Below are 25,716 nucleotides of genomic sequence, written 5' to 3'. Positions count from 1 at the left end.
AATATGAAGATGTTAAGTGTAAGAATGGTAAGTATGAATTTGTGAATTGAGGTAAACTGTTATACATGGATATTAAACTGAAATCATTTAGTCTAGTAATTTATAGTTTATACATTATACACAGTCCTTTCAGAACATTTGCAAATGGTATGTCTTTTTGGAATGACCCATTCAGTCCAAAGGAGCACAGATGACTCAGTGTGTGCTAAGATTCCCCAGTATTATGTAGAGAGCATATTCTTTTCGTTATGCTGTTCTGTTTAAACGAAGGGTAACATAAGTGAGTGACTTCACTTGAATAATGAGCATGACTGAGATGGGATATTTTTATTTACAAATTTCAAATTAAGCACAAAATGTGACCTTTGTGAAAGTACTGTACGTTGCCATGCTGTAGCAAACCCTTGGTCTCACCATGGGTGAGAGCGAGAGTTCGCAAGAATGGCTATGTAAAGCAGCCCTTCCTGCTCACTAGTCCCTGTAATGACCATTGTAATGTGATTACAAGTGGAATAAGTACAGGTTGCGCAGCAGATATTTTACTGCAGAATGCATTCCAACATTAGCTCTGTGTGCAGATCACAAGTAAATTTCATTTATCGACAAAAATGTCTTGAAGTCAAGAGCAATATTTCTTTTGGATTAATAGATATTTGTTGGCAAGCCTACTTGTTTACAATGTAATGGGGCTGCTTCATCTCACTATATGTTATTGCCTCACAATGAATCGCAGACTACGGTGCTGCGCATACCTGGAAATTTCATTTATTCTGGGATGTAAATGGGAGGTTTTAAAAGTTACTGTGAACATTTTACTTTTATTGTGGTTTGAAATGCACTCAGCATTGCTGATTCTTTCTCACCCTGGAATATAAAAATAGCCTTGCAGTTGCCTTTTAATTAAGAAATAAGAGTATACTACAGTCTAGAGCATTCAATGCTCGGTCTTTATTTAAACAACATAAGGCATATTTTCTAGACTCTTAAAAAGCACAAATATAAAATTAATATGAGAATACATTTGTATCAATTCCTTTATGAAAAATATTGAAAGCTATTATAAAGCTTTGTTTTATAATGTATTGGAATTTCGTCTTTTAAAAAGTTTTTTAAAGCTGGAAAATAATACATTTACATAGTACATTTAACATTATGCATGGGAAGGCACAGCCGGTAATAACATTTAAGCACAGTGCATACAATAAAAAAAAAACAAGAAACAGATTCACAGCCTCCAATGGAAACCTTAACAAACCTACAAGAGGAAACTGGCCCAAAGTGTTTAACACTTTGAACAGTAAGGGCATCTTGTTATGATTAACAATATATTTTTTAAAAAGTTTACAAAAAAGGTTTAGCATTTGTACATTGTCAATGTGCAAAACCTAAAGCTGACTTGGGTTTCACATATAAAAATAAGGAAATGCATTCTGTTCAGGCCAAAAATCAGGATTTCTGGCCACTTGGAGACAGCAGCAATGGCGAGGAGGATCCGTCCAAGTTTGGAAGTGGCACTGGTATGTGGCCATTTAGCAAAGTGGGGAACTGGAATAAAACAAAAGAGGTGACTATGTTAATAAATCAAATTCCTCTGCTATATCAAGAAAAAACATTAACCAATGGAAAATCATAAAGGCATGTGCCAATGTTGTGATACATTCAGAGTTCTTGCAAACAATTTCAAAAAAGTTCCCTGTGATGCATTTTTCCATGGCTCAGGGCTCTCACACAGATTAACAGATTGGGTTCATGAACATTCTTCACAAAGCCCATTGTCCAGATGAGAAATTAAAGGGAGCTTAGGAGAACAGTTTTTGTGCTCAAAGTCTCATGGAATGTGAGTTTAAAGCGCCTTGTCCTTGGAGACACAATGAGAAGTTTTGGTTTTTACAGAGTTCTGACATGAGTATGAGGATTCCCCCCACTTTTCTGGCCTTTGGAAACAAAGTACATCTTGCAGAAGGCACCTAATTCAACAAGCTTGCAACGTTTGAGAAATGCCACCCCCGAGTCCAACAAGCAAAACGTTAAAATGGGTAAAACTGGGTTTCTTTTGTGAGTGTTGCCTGCTACCGTTTCACCATTTGCAAACCACGTTCTGACCAGGAAGGCTGAAAGTAAGGAGTGGAGTGAGTCACGGGGTGCCTGCACGATCCTCTGTGGCAGTGGCCCTCAATCCTTGTTCTAATCTAGATCTTGCTGTGTTGGTTTTTTTGTTGCAACAGGGCTATCACCAGTGCTAACTGGTGCCTGTAACCGATATGCTTCTGTTCTCGGTTACAAACCTTTGATTTCAAACAACTTCTGCATACAAACATTTATGTACTCTCCTATTAACTGGCTAAAAATGTGATCCTTTCTTTCTGATTAAACAGTTCTTAGTAGGTGATCGGTGGAATGATAACCAGACAGACAACTCGCACACTGAGTCAGTGTTTTCCTTCTGCTCACATCCAATTGGTTAGAGTTCAGCTGGCACACCAGAATCAGGGCTGTCCTGAAATTCTCATCATTCGCGTTTTCTGGGGGTTTATACCGGTTACAAATGTCATTCACCTTTTCAAGATCTGAAAGAATATGAAAAAAAGGCCTCATATAGAGAATTGAAATGAAATAAATTTTAAACTTAAATCAGCCCTGTATCAATTTCTGAGTTTCTGAACAGCCTTCATTTAGGTATGTTGCCTGCAATGTAACCAACTGAACCTCTGGAGAAACCAAATGTTGTTCACACCCGTGTCTGTTCAACATAAATCGATCAACTAGTAAGAGCAGTTTATTCAGAAATAACCACAGGCATGTTGAGGAGAGGCTGTTAAAATCAGATAATGAAACAGTACCCTTGATTTCGACTGAGCCTGAATCATGACTGACTGAATAACAATTGTTAAATGTCTAAAAAAAGCAAGCAGATTAATTAAATCATTAATTAGCACTGTGGATTTAGAACTCAGCTGTAAAGAAAACTGGCAGTGAGAGGTTTCCTCTGTGTCCTGGGTTCACAAGTGCTACTCTAAAGAATAATGTGCAATACTGACACCCCCCAGGAAATCTACATCCCTAATCTTTACCCCAAGTGTACCAAGCTTTTTTTTTTCACTCTGAGATGTTAAAACATGCTTTTAATTTGCAAGTCAGAATTGTATTGAAATGTGTGACCATTATAAATGGAAACTAGATGAAAGTGTACTTAATAAAGAGAACTGCAGGCACATCTTTAGCCAAAGTGTTGTGGGAGTATGGAACAAGATACCCAATCATGTTTCCAAAACTCATATGCTGGCTTCTTTCATTAAGTAGCTGGGTAAAACCCTTGGATTAATTAACTACTATGAAAGAAACCAGATGTGCTGAATAGCCTTGTGTCTTTTGTAAACTTATGTACTTATGCAGAAACCTATTTTATTACACCTGTATTGATGTCTCTTCTTGAAAGGACAAGGGCATACACAAATACATTGAACTCAAATACTGAGTAGGACTCAAGCATTAAAAACAAGTGATGAACGTTTTCAACTAAGTAAAGTAACGGGGTGAATTTTTCTGTATTGAACCCTTTCCCAGATTATTGATGCTGCCTAGTAATGTGTTATTTGAATACAATCTTATGTAGCCATCATAATACCTTCACTAAAGTAATATATAACACAACTATTTGTAGCTTGTAGGCATATTATATATAACCTACATGTTATACATTACACTGACGTATTACATATACCCTATATGTATGATGACACTGATTCTTTGAACCCTGATTCTTTTGAACCTTGAACCAAACCATAACTAAAACTGAAAGTCCTAAACCCAACCCATGTAATGACAAATACTACGTTTTATAATGAATACATGTGTATATGTATAAAAGATTAAGAATGTTTTCCTAGTGGGGTAATATGACCTTCATCGAGGTGTTATGCCAGCAACACTGGACTGCATTCAAAATAAGCATGACTGTACATTTCAGCAGCTACCGTGTCATTTGTCAAAAGAAATCACTCTTGCTAATTCATGCTCGATTCCTATCTTGCCAAGAATCTCATAAAGGAATCATTTTTGATTTTCTCCAGCAGGGGATGAATTTTGGAAGTGCTTCTAGGATTTGCCTTTTTTTTTTAAAACGAGCAAAATGCAAAACGTTTGCACTCATGGCGTTAGTAAACTTTATATCGTACACAGAAAAGATGACTGCATACACATATACGGCCAAAATATATTTAGACATTAAAAATAACATTCAAACAAAAGGTCTTCATCAGAAGATGATGGGCAGGTTGCTCAATCTTGTCACATAAAAGCATGTGAAAAGAAATCCAGTCGCAATGACTGAATTTCAATAAGAATAATCTAAGCAAATGCAATTTGCAAATGCGATTTGTTATGGTTAACATTTGTTGATTAATCCCCAGCATTAAACAATAAAGTATAAACTTCCTTACAATCTTTTCTTTCACGACCATACTACCGGCAAATTAATCCTGTTCTGCATTTTTTAACAACTGCTTGTTAAAACGTTTGTGTATTTAATCATTTAAAATGTCCGGAAGTTCTCCCTTAATCTTTTTACCCTAAGGTTTTCGATTCAAAATGATTCTTGTACAAATACAGTATGTACTAGTACAAATATCACTTTTTATTTTTGAAATATGGTAATCCTCTCTTGTAGTTTATTTTACGCTTTATTCATTTTATTTTATACAGTTATGGTTTTAACATAAAAACATTTTCTTTTCTAATCCGTACTCTACGTATGATTTCTTTTATTTAGCTGCAGGTGACGTTAGCCAAAGGCGTATACCGTAGTTCCTTCAATAAAAATACAGATAAAATCCCCTACGCTGCGAGAAAGTTTGCAATGATAGAACAGGAAAGGTTGCTTTGCGACAGTATGACCATTATCTCTTTGATCTCTTTATGGGCCTGTCACCATACCTGATTAGATTCAGAGAAGGCACATTCTCAATTATTAGAAATGTACACTTAGCAACAAATGGCATAGTATTATTCCTGTAATAAGAAAACGCTTTTGCCTTTCTTAATACGTAGACAACCGATAACGCATTGGACTTATTTAACACCTAGTTTTCAACAACCCGCCCACATATTACACACACTATCAATCCATACCAAAGACGTAGATTTATTGATAAAAATAATCGTCCACATGAGGAGATTAAGAACTATCAATTTGTATTAATTGGGCTGGAAATCCTCTGTTGGATACACAGTATCTGCTTCGCCCACATAGTTAGGAAGCCTCTGCCCATATTCCAGATCGGATCTGCTCGATTTCTGACCACTTTCAAGCATCCCCTCAAGGCCCATACAGGTCTCTGTGTCACCCTTGTGAACTTTAATCACCTCCTGATACTGCACTCAGCTCAACAGCAATCCTCCTTTACTGTAATCAACGATTCCCTATCTCCACTTCATTCACAGTTCAGTGGACAGTTTTCAGTCAGCTCTGTCCTACAAAGACATTGCCCTCCTGATGTGTGGCTGCCTCCCTGTTTTCCTTGTCATTTCCTTTTTTTAAACTATACGTGAATGATTTTGGCTTTGCATTTCCTTCCTATATCATTCTATATTTTGTCAACGGCCATGGTTATAGGCGTTTCCTAAGCAAATAAGAAGAATCATGACAGGCTGGCTTAGAACCAACCATGTTGGGACTAGGGCTCCAACTCTGTGATTTGAACAGCTGGATTTGTTGTGAGGCACTTGGGATCCCAGACCGTGTTATGTTCCGTTGTGTGAAACTTGCAAATTGTCACTTCTACTCTAGTACCCCACTGTAGCTGACTGATGTGTGTGAAATATACAGGGTTAGGATCCATACATAAGGATCGTGCTCCTTGTGCAAATTACTCTGTGCGCTGTCAGTTACAAAGATTTACAGTGACCACGTCAGTTGCTTCATCATGGTGAATGTTTCAAAACCACACCAGACCATGAGTTTTGAAAGTAATTCTTACTCGAATAAAGTCATCTCTGATAAAGTTACTATGATCCGAATGACTGCTAGTCACTCCGTATTCTGCAGACTGCGAACAGGAAACCAGAAAACTAACCATTTGAAGGCCGCCTGAGACGGATGTTTTGGAAAATGGAATCAGAGAAAGGAAAAACCAGAACACTAATGTCAAATCATTGTCAAGAATATTTTGAAGATCTACAGATTGTTTTTACAGGTTTTTTTGGAATATAACCAGCAACATAAAGATTTGTATTTTACTCTGAAGACTAATTTCAAAGCTCTGTTATGAGCTATGCCTTCAGTCCTTGCTCTACGTTATCGAAATGCTCAGCAGATCATGTGTGTTTCAGTGAAGGCTCCAAAGGCTGAAGAGGCGTACACTTCCTCTTCTCTGAAACCTGCTCTCTGTGATGTCACGGAGTCAGAAGTTATCATTTGTATTTTCAAGTTCTCTTGCTCCTCAGGAAGCATTTTCGAAACCACAGAGGAAACATCTGTAGTTTATTTTCAAACCAGGCATATGCAGAAGCACTCGTACAAAAATGCAACCCGCAGACAAAGTGGCATTTTCTTTAAAAAAAAATAATTATGATGGACTTATGCATTGTGAAGCACAAATCAAACTGATTTACCACACAGGGGCAAGAATCTCCATTTGTGGAGCGTTTAAAAGAAACTCTACCACACGTTAAATAGAAAAACAAGAACAAATATATTTCTTCTATGAAATCTGATTTGAATATGCAAAAATGTGGCACTAGAAGCAATATTCACCACACTCAAAGCCAACGACATGAAATGCTTATTCAACAAGGGTGAAAGTGCTGTCGGTAACATCTTTATGAGGCTCACAACAGGTTCTCTAGTACTGTGCAACCACAAAAATTGTACAGGTGCATTGATGAAAGCAGTCTTTTCTTGTATTCACTCATAGGCTCCAGCAACTAGAGGCCTGTGACTAGAGAATGCCCAACAGACGTTGAACGTGACTAGACTGAGCTTAAAATGACCAGAATGAAAAAAACAGATTGAATGGGTTTACATTAAGGATTCATTAAAAAAATTCCAAAACTTCTTTGTCGCAATATTATGATACCCGTTTATCTCTGAACCGCTTGAGGTATTAATGCATAAACAATGAAGGTGTTGGCAATACGTGCCGTGAGGAAATCTGTTACATTAAACAGATTTAAAATATTTTTAACATTTATTATGTTATTAGAACCCAGAGGTTTAATCGAAATGCTAACAGCTGTGTAATTTTATCTGCAGTGGTAACAGCGTGCTGTACTTGGACAGGAAGAAGATCCCCCATCTGTCTGGGGATACCCTTCCACCACAGGTGAGTCTGGTGACTGACAGTAGCAGTCAGTGTCGCTGAGCAAGAGGAAGGAGACTGAACGCAAAACCCACAGCAGTTCTCTAAACCTCTCTGCCTTTTTTATCATGCCAGGCCAAGAAAGACGCAGCATTATTGTAAGGAGGGGTCCCAGCGTTTGAGAAAGCTCTGGCTCCATAACGCTGTGATTCACCCAATATGACTCATTAGCAGAACTCAGATTGAGAATTTTCTCATTTCCCTTTACTAGTCCCTCTTCTCGCCGAGTGTAATTCGTCTTAGAATTTATGGTGCTCTACGAATTTCTTCAGAAAATTGCCTTTTTTGCGGACTCGCACGTTTTGACTTCTCTCCCGATTTTACTTGAAGAGAACAAAAGGAAAGCAGCGGACATAAATAATCCAGCACTGTTCCTGTGTCGTCAAGACTCTCCGATGACCTCCCCAGGGCTTGTCCAGGAAGTTTCTACCGGATTTCCCCCATTACACACGAACACTGTAATATAACACCACCATTCTGCGGCTGGAATACAGGCGTTGGAAACAAAACGGTCTTCCTATTTTTAATTTATATCCAAAGTAGATTACATAGCATTCATTGAGTGCAAAATACATTTTCATTAAAAGAAATGTAAACTTCTCCTCTGTTTATACCTAAACAAAATATCCATAATTCATGAATAAGAGTTTTGTTAGTGCTGTTACCTGAAATAAGCAATTGGGTCCCTGCAGCCTGGCGGGACTCAAAGGAGCAACTGGACTTAAGCTACTCCAGAAGTGAATGCTGGACAGTAAAGGACTGGGTGTTAACAACAGTCCCGTAGGAGTCTGCAAAGACACAGAAACAGAGTACAGCAAAGGTTACCATTCAAAGAAACATTGCACACAACACTTGGCATAAGGAAAACAATTAATTAAGGATTCCCTATGGAGTAACCCACGGAGCAGGAAGAGTCAGGCAAATGCAGTTTCTGAATACATTCCCTTTTTCTATGTGCCCGGCTGATTTTTTTTTTTTCAGTTTTGATGTAATCAAACTGACAAACTACAAGTCTCTTTCAGATTGTGCACCGAATCGCCCATTATTTTTATCCACATGCTAAGAGAAATAACTTACTAGTGCAACCTGCAGTTTATAACTAGACCACTTTAAAAAGGAGACAATACATTCACATGAATTTTTACAGTCTGATATTTTCTTTCATTTGAAAGTAGAGAATGATAGCTAATATTATAGATCTGTGCCCATCACCTACAGTATTAAAAAAGTTTCACATCAAATGTATCCACTCTACTTGAATGAGGAGGAAATAACATTAAAAACAAATCTGATTTATTTTTAATTGCATGATAACTTCTGAGTCTACAGTTGCTACATATCAGCATATTTCTAAGTGACAATACTTCAGGTGGGTAGCTGAGTCAGCATGCATAGTCTGCAACAAGAAATAGGTTTATTCCATGCTGAAAAGAGAAGAGAGAAAACACAACGTTTCAGCTCTTAAGCCTTCTTCAGGTGTGAGGGCTTCACAGCCGAAACGTTGCGTTTTCTCTTTTCAGCTTTTTAAGTGACAGTTGCACAGAGCTGATGTGCGGTAATGGCTCTATACTGTCTGTGAGTTTGTGCCTGACTGCAGTTGCATTAACAAACCTTCTTAAAAGGTTCTTTCATTGTTTACTGCAATTGTTCAGTTCTTTTTGACTGCTTTTTCAGTAATCCTGTATCTGTCCTTGTATCTCCTGGAAACAAGCCTACATTTGAGTATCAGACAGGCTCCTTGTAAACATAAGAAAAAAAATGTTAAAACCCTGGCCAAGCAGAAAAATATAAGATCAAATAAAAAATCAAAAGCTGATTCACTTAAGCAGTCAGCTGAGACATGAAATATGATGTTGTTTCTAATTATCATTACTTTCTCCTGAAGGGAAATGCAAATGTTCAAACTCAGACATACTCAAGGGACTGCAAAAGGTAAAAGGTGTAAAAGGTGGAGAAAATGCTAGGTTGCTGGATCTTACACAGAGGTTTGAAAGCTGTACTGTCAAGTGATTTCAATTGTGTAATAAGTTGTATAATGAACAGGTAAAGGTTTATTCCATGAAATAAGCATTTTGCTATAGTTAATTAATACTTAAAAATAATTAACTGTATAGTTCTCTGAAAGATGATACACAACAGAACTATTGATTGAACATACTCAAAAGGATCAATTAATTCCACACTGAGGAGAAAAAAAAACAATGTTTTAGCGGAGGTGCCTTGTTTAGGTACCTGGAGGATAAAAAGAGCAGAAATCTGAGACAAAGTTAGTCCTCTCCTTCATACACACCAAGAAGGGTCTGCTGCAAGGGCAACATTGTGCTTTTCTCTTCAGCATAGAATTAACCTGTTTGATCCTTTGGATCTTGAACACTTACTTGGCTCCCTAATCTAACACAGTATATTCAAATGGGAGCAAGAATTAACATAAACAGTCACTGAAAGCAATTTATTTGACAGAATTGAGTTATGGGATTGATTAACGTACTGGAATAGTGTTTAATAAATCTTAACTTTTCTGCGTGGTGAAAAGATTAAATTGAAGCAGTGGTTGTGTATCTATGTTACCCACTTATAGACAACTAGTTCAAATCCCAAGCTGTACTTAACAACATCCATAAGGAACGAGACCTTGTAAATGCAGTTTTCTAGTTTTTGCAGTCATTCAGTCCAAAAGCATTTGGAGTTCCACGCAACTGCAAGGAGTTCCTAGTCTTACAGTGTGCCCTGAAAAAATATTTCATGCTCAGCTCAGTGTCTTAAACACCCAACTTTAGGGTAACATAATTATGAGCCATTTGTATAGCTCTTTCTCCTTTTCAGTTGTAAAGTCTTTTAGATTATTACTCCGTATTATCCTATTATGAGACCATAACATTGGAAATATCCCTTTCCACTTCTTTAACTCAAAGTAATGATAATAGAATTAAAAACCTTGAATAATATAAAAACAGAATCTGCATACTGTTAAAATTCTCCAGCTACTGTTAACATCAAAAACCTCAATGTTTTTTATTTGTATTTTTTCTCTGGAATGGCCTAAACTACCTACTTTCTCATTTGTGTTTTCAGACTGTTGTTGCTGTCCTTTTAGTACAACAAACCAATCAGTTTCAAGTTCTTCACCAGCCGTATCTGCACCCCAAATTTCTCAAACCCAATGCCCCATTATGATGCCTGGAGACACTGTGTTGTAGGGGTTGCCATCCTTTACTTTAGCAAATGAAACTATGGTCCTGAGTACCTGATCGATTGAGATCCAGGGGCAATGCAGTGATAAAGAGATTATCCATGATAGTACAGGGTACAAGACCTTGACACACATACTGTACAGCACTTTGTCTTCATAATCACTAAAACCTTTGTGCGTCTTCTTGTAAATTGCAGAATTCTAAATGCAGTTGTACAGTACCAAATTAAACAATTCTGTTCACTGTCAATCTGCATATGAAGTTGTCAAGTGTCGCCTCACATCTGCACTATTTGCATAATGGTCAACCAGTTCTGGATTATAAGTATCATGTTCTGCTTTTGTGGGTTTTTTTTTATCAAACCAGATTTTCAAAGTATCCAACCCCACCCCAGCCACCATGTAACCTTTAACGACAAGAAGAGTGTTTATTAAACCACAATTCTCATGAAAACAAAATGTTTTCGTTCCGAATATTATCTGCTTAAAACGAGAGCCCTGCCACGGGCAGTGGAAATTTAATACAGTACAATAAGAGTACAAGTCAAAGAACTAATCTACTTGTTGTTCTTGGGAGAAACATTTCAGACAGCTTTGGGGACTTGGGTTACCCTCAGTCTCAGACCTCCACTTGACAAGAACATAGCTAAAAGTATTCATCCCCACTGCACCCATGAGGTTATGAATGGCTAGTTATTTTGACTCCTAAGGACTAGAGAGAAAGCAGTTTAGGGGTCAAAACAACACGGCTGATTCACGTAACCCTGTGGGTCAAGGACCCCAGAATCAGGATCAGGCTTTAATAGGACATATGAAATCAATTTCTCCTTTCTACGCTGTCACCTAAATGAAGTGAGCTAGTGTTACTTAGGAACCAAGACTCTAGTTCATGATTCATGGTATTAAGAGCATATGGCATCACTTATGGGTTTTTTTCTATACCCTAGTCTGCATAAAGATGTGTGTGTCTTCCATTTTCTTTCTGGACTTATGTTGTGTACTGCTTACAGTACAGTCCTTACAAAACACTTTTACAAGAATTGTTCTAAAGCTCTAAACCAAAGCTCACAATCTGATCTTTGTAAAGAACAGATTTTTGAGGATGTGCATGTGCCAGTAGAAATAATATAATTAGAGAGCACAGCAAAACTTCCATATCTTAGTAATATTGACTAAGCCAAATTATTGCTAGGGTGTTTTACTTAAGGCAGTTGCCTTGTTTGAAAGTTATGCTTTAGGGAAAATGACTTCATGACCTGGACTACGTCCACTTGACTAAAAACTTGACAGATCCACTGAAGCTCAGACAAAAGAAGAAAAGGGTATTCATCACAACCCTTCAAAAAGAGCTCAGTATTAACCAAGGAAGCAACCAAGAGTGGAGAAAAAACTCCAAGTATTATTTTGTATATTTTTCATAAGTGGAATTTTGTTTCTATCCGACCTGCACTTATGGCTTGTGCTGCAACCCCTCTAATACGACAAGTACACTTCTACCTGTTATAATGAAATCAATGCTACTTCCGTAAAATAAGCATGACTTACCATATCAAGAATAAAAGTAGCCCACTTTTAAACTGTAGCCCACTGCAATTAATGGAAGCCCAACACTGGGGACAGCTCTGATGAACCAAAGTCTAAACGCGTATCAAGCTTATCTGAAATTCTTAACTTGTGCAGAGGGCATGCCGTCTTAGCAATGGCTTGAATTGACTCTATACAAATGCAATCAGGTAGGACAAAGTCTGTTGGCAGGTTATTTTTGTACAGCTTCCCCAATATATATTCCTGCTAAACCCGTCCACAAAAAATCACCCTTGCTTACTCTGCACAAGCCCTGACTGGGACTTTCACTGTCCTGGGCTTAATCTCTCCCAGCCGGAGCCACAGACCTGAAGTGAGTCTCGTCACCCCTTCAAGTCAAAGCTGCGTAGCTGAAAATGGAATTCAGAAGCTGTCAAAATTCTGGTAGCAAGGGGTGGCTGTTTAACCCCCGTGACCTCTTAACAAGCAGGAGGAGGAGGGGGAGGAGGGGGAGCACGAGCAACTGACCTGTGCAGTGAAAAAGGCCGGTGTCAGAGACCCCGAGGGAAGTGCTGGGCTGTTGAGGGCAATGGAGCCAATGTCGGTGCCCGAGAGTAACAACGAGGGGGACGAGATCTCCAGGCCTTTGGGCTTCTTGGCTTTGGGAGGAAGGGCACTGCTGTTCCTCTTCTCAGACAGGTGCGGGGATCTGGCCTTGCGGCTGGCCGACAGGTTGAGGGGCTGGGAACACAGATCCGAGTCATCTGTCTCCGGATCGGGGCTCTGGTTTCCCAGCAGGAAGGAAGGACTAGGGGATGGGGAGGGGGAGCGCGAGGAGGAGAGGTTGGAGGCAAGGGCCGACATCAAGGTGGGGGAGGCTTTGGAGAGGGAGGAGGAGGAAGGGAAGAAAGGGCTGGAGGAGGCGGCGACCTCAGCCGAGGACACGGGAGGCGAGGACGGCACGGACACCAGTGGCAGAGCCCCGGCCTTCGGCGTTTTGTTCGTGACAAAGCGAATCACCGTCCGCACTTCTTCGGGGCCCAGCTTGCCCTCCCCCAGCTCGTCCTGCTTCTCCACCTTGATGGCTTTGAAGAGCTCAGGCTGGTTCTGCAGCGAGCTGACGGTGAAGGAGGAGTACAGGCCCGAGTGAATGTAGTCGTTGCGGCCGGCGGTCCTGAGGGTGGCCAGAGGAAGCTTGAGCTGCTCTTTGGCCTCCAGGCCGAGGGAGTCCACATCCTGCAGGGCCACGCCCTCCCTCCCCAGCTCCACCGCCTGCGGGTCCATCTTCAGGATCTCCGGGAACGACACAAACTTGTACACAAACTTCTGCCCGATCACCTTCTTGATGATGTTCTGAAAAGACACGGGAGGAAAATGCCATTATGCGGTTCTTAACATGCATCACGTATTCTGCTTCCACTTAATCCAGGCATCTTGCTAACTGAAGACGTATGACTGATGTGTAACAGTTGGCGCAATCCATCCACACCTTCCCAGGGGCCCTCGCACCACACGTGAGTGTGATCCCCCGTCTCCAAAAGGTTGGACCTCATTGCAAGGCACGTTTAAGTGCTTTTCTTCGTTCCCAGCAACACAGGTGAGCTCCTGCTTGTGATCACCTGAGGAGACACTAACCATGATCCCCTCTGCCGGTCTTACACTGCTCAAACTTACAAGTTCAGAGGACGTTGTCGTGATACACAAGCTAAACTTTTTTATTTCATAAAATAAGTAAAATTTTATTTCAAAAAAGAAAGAAGGAAAAGCTTTCTAAGTGGGCATTACATAGAATTCCTTGCACTGACTTGATTTTACTCACTAGTAAAGACCTGAATAAATTATGTTTTTTTCTATAAGGACAATGTGTGGCCCAGTTGAAAACACTGAATATCAGCAAAACAAAAGAACAGCAGGATTAGATGGTCTTTTTCTTTATTCTTAACACAGTCAATAAGTCCATAAGTCAATAAGGCTTCTATCGTACAGACGCATATAGGTGATGTTACCGGACTCTTGCTGATTCTTCATGTGAGATGACATAAGCAAAGGCATGAAGGGTATTTTCATTCAACACAGATCTCCTTTGTAAACACCAAAGGGGAAGAAGATCGAAGCAGATATCCTATTAGAAGGGAAATACCATGCACCTGTTTCATGGGAGACACGAAACACAGTCCTGATGCTATTTTCTGAAGAACTAGCTTGACGAGTTTGATGAAGCTCAGCCTCCTCATTCGAAACCCAAGCTAGCGAAAAAGTTTCCAAGAACAGAACACACAGAATTTAAACTGCACGTGTATTAAGTTCTTCAAATAAGAGATTACTTTTGTTTAGTTTTGATTTTAATGACCACTTAAATTACGGCTCAAGGAGTTTTTAGAAGATTTTACAAAAGAGAGACCAGCAGTTTATTTTCAGCAATAACAGGACTTCCTAAGCTGAAAGAAGGACCTTCAATTTTACTGCCCGAGAGATTATTTACTATTAAAACGGCTAGCCTTTCCAGGTGTCTCTGAATCCCCCGTTGCTTCTAGTAAGAATGACCTTATTCAGTTTCATGTGTGGGTACAAAGCATTAAGGACGATTCGATTTTATTCCCTTACCTTGTCATAATAGTATCGGAGAGCCCTGCTGAGCTTGTCGTAGTTCATATTTGTCTTGTTTTTGCGAAGCCCCCACAGCTTGGCGACCTCTTCAGACTTCAGCAGCTTGAACTCCCCGTCGTTGGACGTCCAGCAGATCAAGTGCTTGTGATTCTGGTCCAACAGCAGCTGAAGCAGGAACTGCCACAGGGTGATGGCACTCTCCATTACTGTGAATTGAAGGGCACGGGATGTCAAGAAGAAGCCCGGAGCACACAACGCGGATCATTTAAAACACAGCAGAAAGCGTAATACTCTGCCTTGAATCTCACACTTTCGCCTGCTGTTCAGTTCTGCCGAGCTTCCAATTAACAGATTTCAAGATTTCCAATTCACTGAAAAGAAGCTGATTGATACTTATCGGCATAATACTAGAAAAAAAAGAATTAAAAAAAAACAAAAGGCATTTGACCTCCAGCTGCTTTTTGCTCCTGGGGAAGGGAGGAAGATGAATTCTACCTGAAATCATTTCTTCACAACAGTCCAACAGTTCTGTGTAATGTGATTCCAACATTTTGAGCTGAGTTTACAGAGAAACTGATCTAAGCGATGCACTACCGATACTTTCCAGTACAATTAGAGTTTCATCTGCACTGAATGTGTAATTAAGGAACGCTTTCCATCCCCAGGCAGATAAAAATTCAAAAAGCGTAACTCATTAATTCAACATAACATCAACACGCTCTTGCAGTTTTGCAGTAGCAAAAGAAAACAACGTGACAAATAAATTCACAAGATGTCTGGTAAAGTATCGTCATATCGTTATCTATTGTTGCTCCTTAAACAATCCTGGCAATTTCAATATCCTTTCATCACTCCAGTGCAGATTTGTAAGAAACTTGCAAAAGAGAGATGTCAGATCTGCAGACCTCTGCATAAAACGATTAGCCAATTGCTTACACTACCATCCTTGCAAGTGTTACTGACCTTTTAATTGTTAAGATAGAGAGAAATGATGATTCAGCAGAAATATCCTCATATAGCCCAGGATGTTATTTGTTTTATTATTATTGTGGGCAGACATAACCTGGAGTGAGGAATCCTTTCTACAACAGAACATAAGAGAAACAAAGAGCAAGAACTGGCCTTCCTACACCTGCCCAGCTCATTCACACAGTGTCCAAACTGCAACATTTCCGATAGCAACCCTTTGCTGAACGGGATGAGCTTGTCTCAGGTTATCTGCAAGAATAATTTAGATCGCCGTTTACATGGATTTTCAGATTCACTCTGAAGTCTTTGCTTAACAAGGCTAAAGGGATTCAATTTTGTTTGGTGTCATTATTGCCAACGTTCTCCAGTCCTCTAGAGATGTTGTTCTACTGTATTTCACAGTATCCTTTTGTAGTTAATATATGAGCAGGGTATTGATAATGTGCCCCCACTGTACTGAACACCTTCATCATGACCATGTGATTTACTGTAGTCAGAGAATCTTGAGGATCTTTTTAACAGCTACACAATGCCTGGAAGTCAACAAAACTCCTTATTTATTTTCCACCAGGGAAACATCTCTGTTTTTGTTTTCCACCTCAGGTTATGTTGCTGATTCCTACATGCCTGTTCTGTTCAGATTTCATTGGCGTATCTGTACTCTTTACAAGACTGCTTTCCATAGCAAACTGTTTTTTCTTGAATTCACAGAACTGCAAAAACAAATGTACTATTAAACCCAAATTACATATACTTTAATTAGAGCAATGCTCTCAATTACTTTACATATTTAAGTAACTGCTTAAGGAATATAATTTATTTTGCACCTAAACATCACCTGTTGTGTTACACCACTCTCATCCAAAGCAAACATGAGCTGTTTAAAGTAGTTTGCTTTCACTTGATTCTTCAGGAATAATTTATGATGAAATTCAGATCTGACCTCAGGAATGTCTGGAGCTCTCTTTTAAAAACTGATTTGCAATGTGGTTGAGAAGGCTCGGCGATTAATGCAATTTAAAGAGCAAAGCAATTCCTATGCAAATGTTTCAACCTCAACAGAAAAGCCTTCAAGATTGTAGTGGAACATAATATTAGCTTCTATTCTTCAGCCTAAATGCTATAGCTAGCACGGTCCCACATAACTAATAAAAAAGCACTGATGGAAAAAAAGCACCTTAAATCACTAGTCACAGCTCAACCAGAAACTCATGTTTACTGGCCAGACTCTTCCTGAGACTGAGATCTTCTATGGAGCAATAAAGCTGTTTTGAACACAACTTTGTCTTCCTAGGGGGAATGATGGGGAAAGTTCCTTTATAGAATAAAGCCAAGGTTAGGCTTCCAGCCAGCCATCAGGGGTGTACTGCTGAGAAACAGAGGAGATCTGTGCCAGAAACACGTGTGGTTCACGGGCTCCATTCTACAGGAAGTGAATCAAGCCAAGGGTTGCATATCAACATATGTACAGTTTATGCAGATGTCGTTATACTCTTCTTTAAAGGTATCTAATGACTAGGAAATGTTGGTTTCTTTGTAACATGTCTGCTTATGTTATAACTTTTGCTTTTAGTGGTCAGAGCATTTACATTTCTAGAGATGTAGACCGCACACACCTTCAATTAAGCAATGCTCAATATACTTCTAGGGAGAATTGGTGCGTCTCTTTTTCATTAACATAGGAATGGGGTTGATGCTGAAAGTCCTTTCATGCAGCGCAAAGATGAAACCTGAAGCCAAGGTGACTCTCAAAGCTTACTGCTGGGCAAATGCGCTGTCAAGACAGAACCTCCTACTGTAGATCTAAAACAGGTTAGAAATGAGAAGAGAACATTTAGTCTCTGGCAAACCAGACTCTATAACTCTTCTGCTTTAAACACAAAGGTCTGATTCACATAGTTTGTATTTTATGCATATGCATAGCCAAACCATTAGAGAAAGGCATGTTCCACAGGAGTGATTCATTCTGTACTAAGCAGTGGAAATCGCCCAGCATGTGATACACTCCATAATTCATGAGCACTGTAAGGTATAATCATACCTGGTCTTTTTCTCAGGGTGCTGTATTTTGGGGAAGGACGGCTGAGGTAACTGTCCTCTTAAGAAGTAAGAAATTGTTGATGTGCCTCTGGTGTATCTCTGAAGGTTATAGCATACCTGGCTAATGTCATTTCACACAACTTTGACTTCATGTTTATGGCCCCTAGACTGTATGTGGGATTTTTATGGAACACTGGATCTGACACAATTCCCTGCTAGCCATATCTTAAGCAGAGCTGCCTCTACTAGTGCTTGCTGAGTAGTCCCAGATTGCAATGAACATCTGGTTGAATTAATGCCACAATGTGTTGCAGCTGTTACTGCTATTGGAGGTGGACTGACCTGCTGTTACAGGTATTCAATTAGGTTAGGTAGGTAGGTACAGGTTAGGTTACAGTTAGGTAGGGCAATATATACACTGCATCCCAAATGAATAATGCAGTTGCAGCTTTGAGCCTCTGCAAACAGAGCAACTTAAGATGTTGTTTGTATACCACTAGGTAATAAAAATAGTTGCTGCCCAATCATATTACTGTAGGTATCCACTTCAGTTCAGGTTTTGTTTTGGGCAATAGCATCTAAGAATGAATTACAAACTCCACTGCTTAAACCAGCTTTCTTTTTCTGAACATATTTTTAATCATTTTAATGTTTCAAGAAACAACAAGCCCAATACAAAACTAAAAAATAACATTCCTGGACCATTTTCATCAGGAGATCTGGAGATTGTTCTGGCCAGAGAAGTCTATTCAATGCTCCTCCAGTCAACCATGCATTGTGGTCCACTGAGAGTCTATTCATTCAACTCCGAACGCATAATAGTTTGGACAATGAGTCTGTGTTTCTATTAATAGGTTACTGATGTACATAAGAAATGCAGCATGCAGGTCTAATATCAAACAAAAATCACAGAAAAGGTGACCAACGGAAAAAAAACTTGCAGTATCAAGCGTCAAAATATCTAAATATGAACACTGTAATGTTCTCAACAGGTATGAATTCCTTACAAATTAGGCCACTCATAGCAGCACTGACAAACAGACCTGATCAGCCTCTGGACAGACTGCTGTGGGGTATTCTGCCACAGTTCCTTTGCCGTTGCTTTCAGTTTGTAAAAGTGTGGTCAGCTGCATGTGTCTTCTGTTCACAGCACTGGTTGGCCAAAAAGATATCCAATTGGACTGAGCCAGCCATTTTCTAAACCCTTCTTCCAATTCAGGATCACAGGGGAGCCGAAATATATCCCAGGATGTCAGTCCACCACAGGGCAGACACACAGACACTGACACATAGATCCAATTTTCCCAGATGCCAATTAAACTACCAGTAGATCTTTGGACTGTGGGAGAGAACTGGAGCATCCAGAGAATACCCACACAAACACGGGGAGAAAATACAAACTACGCACAGACAGCACCCAGGCCTGGAACTGATCCGAGGGCCCCAGCACCGCAAGGCAGCAATGGTAACCACTGCACCACCTCGCTGCCCTAGTGGACTCAGCTCAGCCTCAATATTCTAGTCAAATATTGAAGTATCTAATGGGGATATATACCTAATATATAATTTTCTTTCTGGTCCACTACCGAGTTGTACACTACCCAAATTTGATCTAGTGTGTGCGGGGTAAGATTGGAGATTTCTTTGAATTGAAAAGCTACTGAACAAGAGTGAATTTTTCTATTAACTTGACTACAAAATTTCAAATCTTTATTTGGTCTGCCTTCCTAGCTGACTACTAAAGTTTAACTTGGAATTGATTTTGCAATAGTTGTCCCAATCTTGTTGTTCGGAAACTTGCACTTACTCTGCCACTCGGAACAAAACCAAATGTTTTATCTAACCGACCACCTTACAGCCCTAATCAGCAGACACCTCGAGACCAACCACCCCAGCACCTCGTTGATTCCAGATTGAGGCTGAGCCTAGAAACAGCTTCACCATAAAAACATTATAGATAGAGAGGGGAAAGAGCAGCAGTAAAGCTTGAATATGTCAGGCATATATGCCCCTGCTTTCCTGTACAAATAACGCCAGATAAATAGCAGGATTCCAAACTAGAGGGCTGAGTCTTGCATGTTTTCTTGATGACAAAAGAGGATGTGGTTGGAAGTGTGCAAACATTCTGCCAAAAGAGAGTCCAGCACTAAAGAGACCACATTCACCGTAGCTGAATATTATTTTTTTTACCCACGCACATACAGTTGAAGCCTGAAATCTCTCCCTGGTCTTGCTGTTACCCAGTACCCCCAGCTAAGAATGACCTCAGCCTGCATCGGAGCCTCCACAAGTGTCTGTACTTCACTGCACATTAGGGAATGTATGGAGAAGGTAAAATAAATGATGGAGATTTTTCCACAAGAAGCAAAATAAAACATTTCCCGTCAATGCATCCTCCGAGTTCTGCATCTGCGTTGCACACTATAAAACTGTCTAAATCAGGACTTCCTCCTATTATACTTTGAAGGCGTCTTCCTGGGAAAGCAGATCCAAAACAAAAAGGTAGGAATTCCTGCCACGGGAGAGATCGGAAATGTTTTAACTGCAAAGTTTCTCTAAATGGAAGGTTTCCTCTTCAGCTCTGGTGCTACACAACTCAAACTCCAAATCGAAGTGGGATGTTTTCTCTTTTTTTTGCATTCCCATTTACCTGAACTGTATGAAAACTATACTACAAGACTTGTTCAGTATGCACAATTCATAAGAAAAAAAGTTAGCGACATGACCCATCCAAAGCTAATGTGCAAATTCGTGCACAAAGGAAAAAAAAACATTCCTTTTCCTTCTGGGTGAAATAAAAAAAAATGATTTGGAACTGGTCTGGCCTGTTTTTAGGGGGGGGAAGACCCCAGGGATCTACAGCATACTTATACATGGAGAAAAGGAAAATACTGTTTCCATACACATATAAATATGTTTCTTTATGATATTTCTCATCTCTGCTTTTTGAACTTGTTTTCGCTGTTGTTATATTTCTGTTTTTTAAGAATAGGAATTGTTGAAAGATGATGCTGTTAAACATTTCATTTTTAAGATAATGAGAACTGTGCAAGGACACAAATGTATTTTCCATACATCCTGTTCACATATACAGTATATAAAGCATTTTAATGTTCACATCTGATCATTTTAAACTTTGCAGGAGCTTCAAAAGATAACACACTAGTTCTATCTATTTTAATCTGAATACGACAAATAAATGGTGGAGCTTCAGTTATTCAGTGAGGTATTTTCAAGGATTCTGTGGTTGGAACATTGGCTCTGTACTGGGCTCTACTTGGGGGGAAAAAAACTCTTGGTTTTAAAACTTTCTACCAGGTTCTGATTGTGAATGTGAAATCAAAAAGCATTCAATAACAAACTACTCCTCCACCTTCTCTTACTGCATATACAGTAACTTGCTGAAGTTACAAATACACAGAGGATAGTGCCTGGTGACACAAGAAGACAACTAAGAATGCATTCAGTACCTCACTGGGAGCTGTTCTGTCCTGTGTTCATTGTAATCATGCATCAAAACAAATAGTATATTTGAGTTTTACTTCCTCTAGAGTAACTTGGACTTTCAAAATAATGACTCATTGTTTTATTGGTTCTAACCCTGCCAGAGAGACAAACTGAATGCAGCTATTTGCGGGTTTGTCAGAAGCTCTTCACATTTGCCTGCACAATGCATCCCATAATTCATTTCTCACAGCAGGTCTAAAACAAACACCTAAACAAACATAAGGCACTGGCTGCAGGAGAACACAAGCATTCACGCAAGCTTCTTCGTGGTGAAGATGCTGCACCATTCAGCTAACAACAGCTGGTTAGAATACAACTATTTGCCCTACATTAAGTGCTCTACAGGGAACTACAATTTGTTAAGACTTTGGAAGCTGCATCACTAATCCCATTTTACTAGACTTGACCATTTCTCAGTTTTACTGCCATCATTTACTTTTTTATTTTCCTTTCCAATACAAGGCTGGTGGACGTCCTTTTCCTACATTAGTGTATGCTATCCAACAACACAAAAACTAAATTAAACTGTAATCTTTCTTGCTTAATAGACAGTATTAAAGGATTGAGATTTATGTGCTCAGCTCAATTACAGTGGCCACAAATTCCTCAAAGCCTAACGATTCCTCTGTGCTTGGTTAGTAGGCTTAAAAAACATATATATTGAATTATCCATTTTTTTTATATTCACTTTTTCCTTCTGATGAAGCCTGATATATCTGAAGGGGGATATTGTAGTCCAGGCTGCCCCTAATGACAGAATGCTCTCCTCAGCTTTATAAAGTATGTTCTTATGCATCTAAACCACCACCAATAGAGAGATTCAAGGTTCAGTCCGTCATCAGTTCTCATCTTAGGCAGATCAGAAGGCTAGACCAATGCACTTAATAGGCTGTTGCCCCATTGTGATCCATCCAAGATCTGAGCCCACCATTTTCCAGTTAGGACCCCTAACTCTGTGGTGCAGCCTTTTAATGTCAAACTTTAGCTGGCCCAAGATCACTGGACTCACCTCTGACATGGGAATCGTTTGAAACCAAAAGTCTAGAGATGTAAAAACATCTATGATGCTATCCAAGACCTAGGAGAGGATAATTCAAACACCTAATATAGGCTCCACGATCCAAAATAAACGTTTCTTTGCAATCCTCAGCATGCCTCTGACCTCCACTTGTACTATTACATCCAGAAAAGCTCTTCACCCACACTACCCTGCCACCCAATGTCCTTAACTCATGCAACTGCGAAGACATCACACCAACGGGCAGTTCAACATTGTGCTGTTTCTACAAATTTACCTCATCACCCTTAGTGAAGATCGCGTCTTACAATAAGCTGTTATGTGCGGCCTATTGTTTTTGGAGATCCTTCGGCGTTCATTTCCCTGATATTGAGGATTTACTATTTCACGTAAGCTAAATCAATTTACGACAACACGGGTACCTATGGGCTCCACAGGCGTATACAAGGCAACCATTTAAACATTCCACTTGTAAAAAAAAAAGATGTGACTTGTTTCCTTTTCAGATGCAAAGGTTTAGAAGTCTCCCTCGGTAGTACAAAAACCCTCCTGTGTTGGAGAACGGAAACTCCTAATGAGATTAGTTGGTGTGTGCAGACATTACTTAGCCATGACTAAATCTGCTCTCTTCCTGTTCTCTGCCAGTGGAAAATCCAACGAGTTCTATATTCGCTTCAGTGCCGCATCGCCCCTTTTCTACGAAAACGACCTACTTCAGCCTTTAAAAAAACGACAGCCCGCGACAGGCCGCTCTCTCTTTATGTCGCCTTACATCTCTATTGGAAAATCACGAATGACAGCAAAGCAAAAAGCTAAAGCTTTAGGTCTGCGAAAACCCGAACATTTGGAAAAGTCAAGCGTTTCTTTGTTTGCTCCAGTGACTCATTTTCAAGATGTTGTCTGCTGCCAGTTTCAAACCGGAAGCGCATGGCAATTAGTCTTGCTGTTTCCAGACAAACCAGAAACTCTACTAGTGCTTTTTTTAAAGGGATAAGTACATATTTTGCTTGATAGCAGGAGATCTTTCTGTTTCAAATTCTAATCGTTGAATATTTCTAAACTGGAAAGGCCTTGCATTACTAATATAATTCCTGTTTGCAAACGATAATGTTATACTTTGACGACGTTTATGCAAGTATACACTGCGGTACAAGGTAATGCATGCACTCGGCCACACATTAAATGCTCCAGCGTAAGAATATTTTTGCTATCTATGTAGAAGTGTAACTACATTGAGCTGTTTAAAGTCCGTTACTTTCACTTCGCTTAAAATAGTTCATCTGATTTCTATGCGTTTTTGATAGTGTACTCTTAAAATACTGCCTTCCAAACGATCAAATTAATTATATCGAATTCTCCTTCTCGTTTTTTTTTTGTGGTTTCCACATCTTCCTGCTTTAACATGACACTGTCCCGTGTATTGTTTATTAAATTGTAATTCATTAGAAAGTTGAATGAGGGAAAAAAAACATGAACACATACCCAGACCTGTGATGATTGTTTTTCAGCCGTAACAATTTCAAAAAGAATATCGTAAAATCCCCTGTTTTTCCATGCTTACTGTCGTCTCAACTGTTCTGTTGCTCTGTAATGAGATCCCGATTTTCTTTTTTTTCTTTTGAGCAGGAAGTTGGAGCAGTCAGACAGAGAGCCGGCTCACTTCCTTTCCTGCATTATTCCCCAGGCGGTTTGCAGTCTGTGTAAACAGGCTTTCCTCCCCTCTTCTCCCTCTGCCCACTGATGTCCAACATCGCTCTATTATAACACACATAGTAATATTGTAACTCTTAACTACACAGAGGATCGGCTCCAGCTGACGTCATCACCTTCCTGTTCAGCACCGCCGGGAGGAGCTCGTGTTCCTTCCACTCGGCGAGCGCAAACTTCACGGACTGAGCCCGGCTTTCGGCGCAGGGAAGATCAAATACTTTTAACAGATGCTGGTGGAAAGCAGACCCCGCTGGGTTGCCCTTTTCTGTTCGGATCACGGAGATGAAAGCACAGACCTGCAATGCCATAGCCGGCTGGGTCTGTGTGTGCTAGCAGTTAAGATTTATAGCGTTGGGACCGTGGTAGGGGCGGTTGTCCACGCGTCGGACACTGGAAGCGTGTCTGAATCCTTTTGAAAGCTATATAGTTGTTAGCGAAGTGAATCTCAACTCTAAAAAAATAAGGGGGGAAAGTGCATCAATGTAACAGTGGCGTATTTTCCATTAATTCCTGTTGGCCTCACTGGCAGTCTTGTCTGGTCAGCAATGTCTGTACTGCGCCGCTTACGGTAGGTTTTCGTGTCTTTCACAGAGTGTAACGTGTGCTAAGTAACACGTCCTTGAGTCCCATCCCAGTTTCGTCACCAATTTCCACGTACATAAAAAAATTACTAGAAAGTCCTAAAGTTACATTACCCGTTTCCAAGGTAACAGCCCCATCTTCCAAGGAACACTTCATACTGAAGCAAGACGGGACAATGTCACATGAACAGGCCTTTGCAATTTTTTGTTCTAGTTGAAAACACATTATGTTTCCAGGTGGTTAATATTGATTCTGTATTATTTTTAAATACCACCTTCAGAGGATGTGAATATAAGACGGGTGTGCAATGGAGGACCTTGCTAAGCCCCCACATTTCACAGTTATTGACTGTCCTAAGGATGGTGTTTGTAAAGACACTGAGAAACCAAATTATAAAAATAAAGTTGATAGCAACTCTTAACAGCCAGTAAATTCACTTAACCATCCATTATTACACTAATACTCACTCCTGGTCCAGGTTATAGTTTTATTTCCACCATTGACTCTTGTTGGCTTTATTTAAACTTATTGCTCTCTTAAGTGGCCTTCATTACCACTAGTTACTCATTGAGGATTATAAGTCTCCCATGAATCCTGGAGGACTGCAGCCCTTCTGGATCAGGAGTGGACATCATATTATAAAAAGTTGCTTATTCCTGGTCACGGATACCAGGAGCCTATCCTTGAACCACAGGATACAGGGTGGGACAACTTCCTGGAAGGCAGGAAGAAACCCGAACACCAAGCAAAAGCCTATGTGTGGACTTAGGGACGACATACAAACTCCACACAGAAGGTATCATAGTCTGGAATTAAATCAGCGCCAAATTCTTCTGAGGCAGCTACCTGCCATTTCATTATGCTTTTCAAACAGTAGAATAGTTTTTTTTAAAGTTTTTTATAACTGGAATGGGAGCTCTTCAAGTTCCAAAATATACAACTGGTTTTATCCCTGACATGGCCCAGATATGGAAGGTACAATGTTTCACGAATCAGTGATGATTTATCTATGCTCTTCTTATTACTTTTAGTTCAGTGTAAGTTAAATACATCTCAGGCATCCAATGCTATCTAAAGTCAATTTTTAAACAAAGCTCAAAACACAACAGATATTTCGTAAGAGTCATAAATTGAAATCAGGGGCACATCACTATTAGAGTATCTGATTATACTGTTCTTACCATGTGAGGAAAAGAAATGCGAGACTCATTACA

General features: G+C 39.8%; 1 protein-coding gene across 2 annotated transcripts; it reads right to left on the bottom strand.

Moving 5' to 3' along the window:
* Window positions 1-929: 929 nt before the first annotated feature.
* Window positions 930-24,030, bottom strand: elk3 (ETS transcription factor ELK3). Of its 2 annotated transcripts, none has more exons than XM_088645285.1 (5): window positions 23,693-24,030; window positions 14,674-14,882; window positions 12,598-13,422; window positions 8,021-8,143; window positions 930-1,545 (listed from the first exon to the last, which is right to left on the bottom strand). In XM_088645285.1, exons 2-5 carry the CDS (start codon window positions 14,878-14,880, stop codon window positions 1,447-1,449), a joined length of 1,254 nt encoding a protein of 417 aa, XP_088501411.1. In that variant the 5' UTR covers window positions 14,881-14,882; window positions 23,693-24,030; the 3' UTR covers window positions 930-1,446. The 2 variants fall into 2 exon arrangements, with proteins under 2 accessions (XP_088501411.1, XP_088501412.1); XM_088645286.1 differs by lacking the exon at window positions 23,693-24,030 and adding an exon at window positions 15,640-16,073.
* Between the last annotated feature and the right edge of the window lie 1,686 nt (window positions 24,031-25,716).

Source organism: Lepisosteus platostomus, chromosome 9 (assembly GCF_059453375.1).
Source record: "Lepisosteus platostomus isolate fLepPlt1 chromosome 9, fLepPlt1.hap1, whole genome shotgun sequence".
Lineage (NCBI taxonomy): Eukaryota > Metazoa > Chordata > Actinopteri > Semionotiformes > Lepisosteidae > Lepisosteus > Lepisosteus platostomus.
The sequence above is the reverse complement of the archived record's forward strand: the minus strand, read 5'-3'. Positions and strand labels throughout refer to the sequence as shown.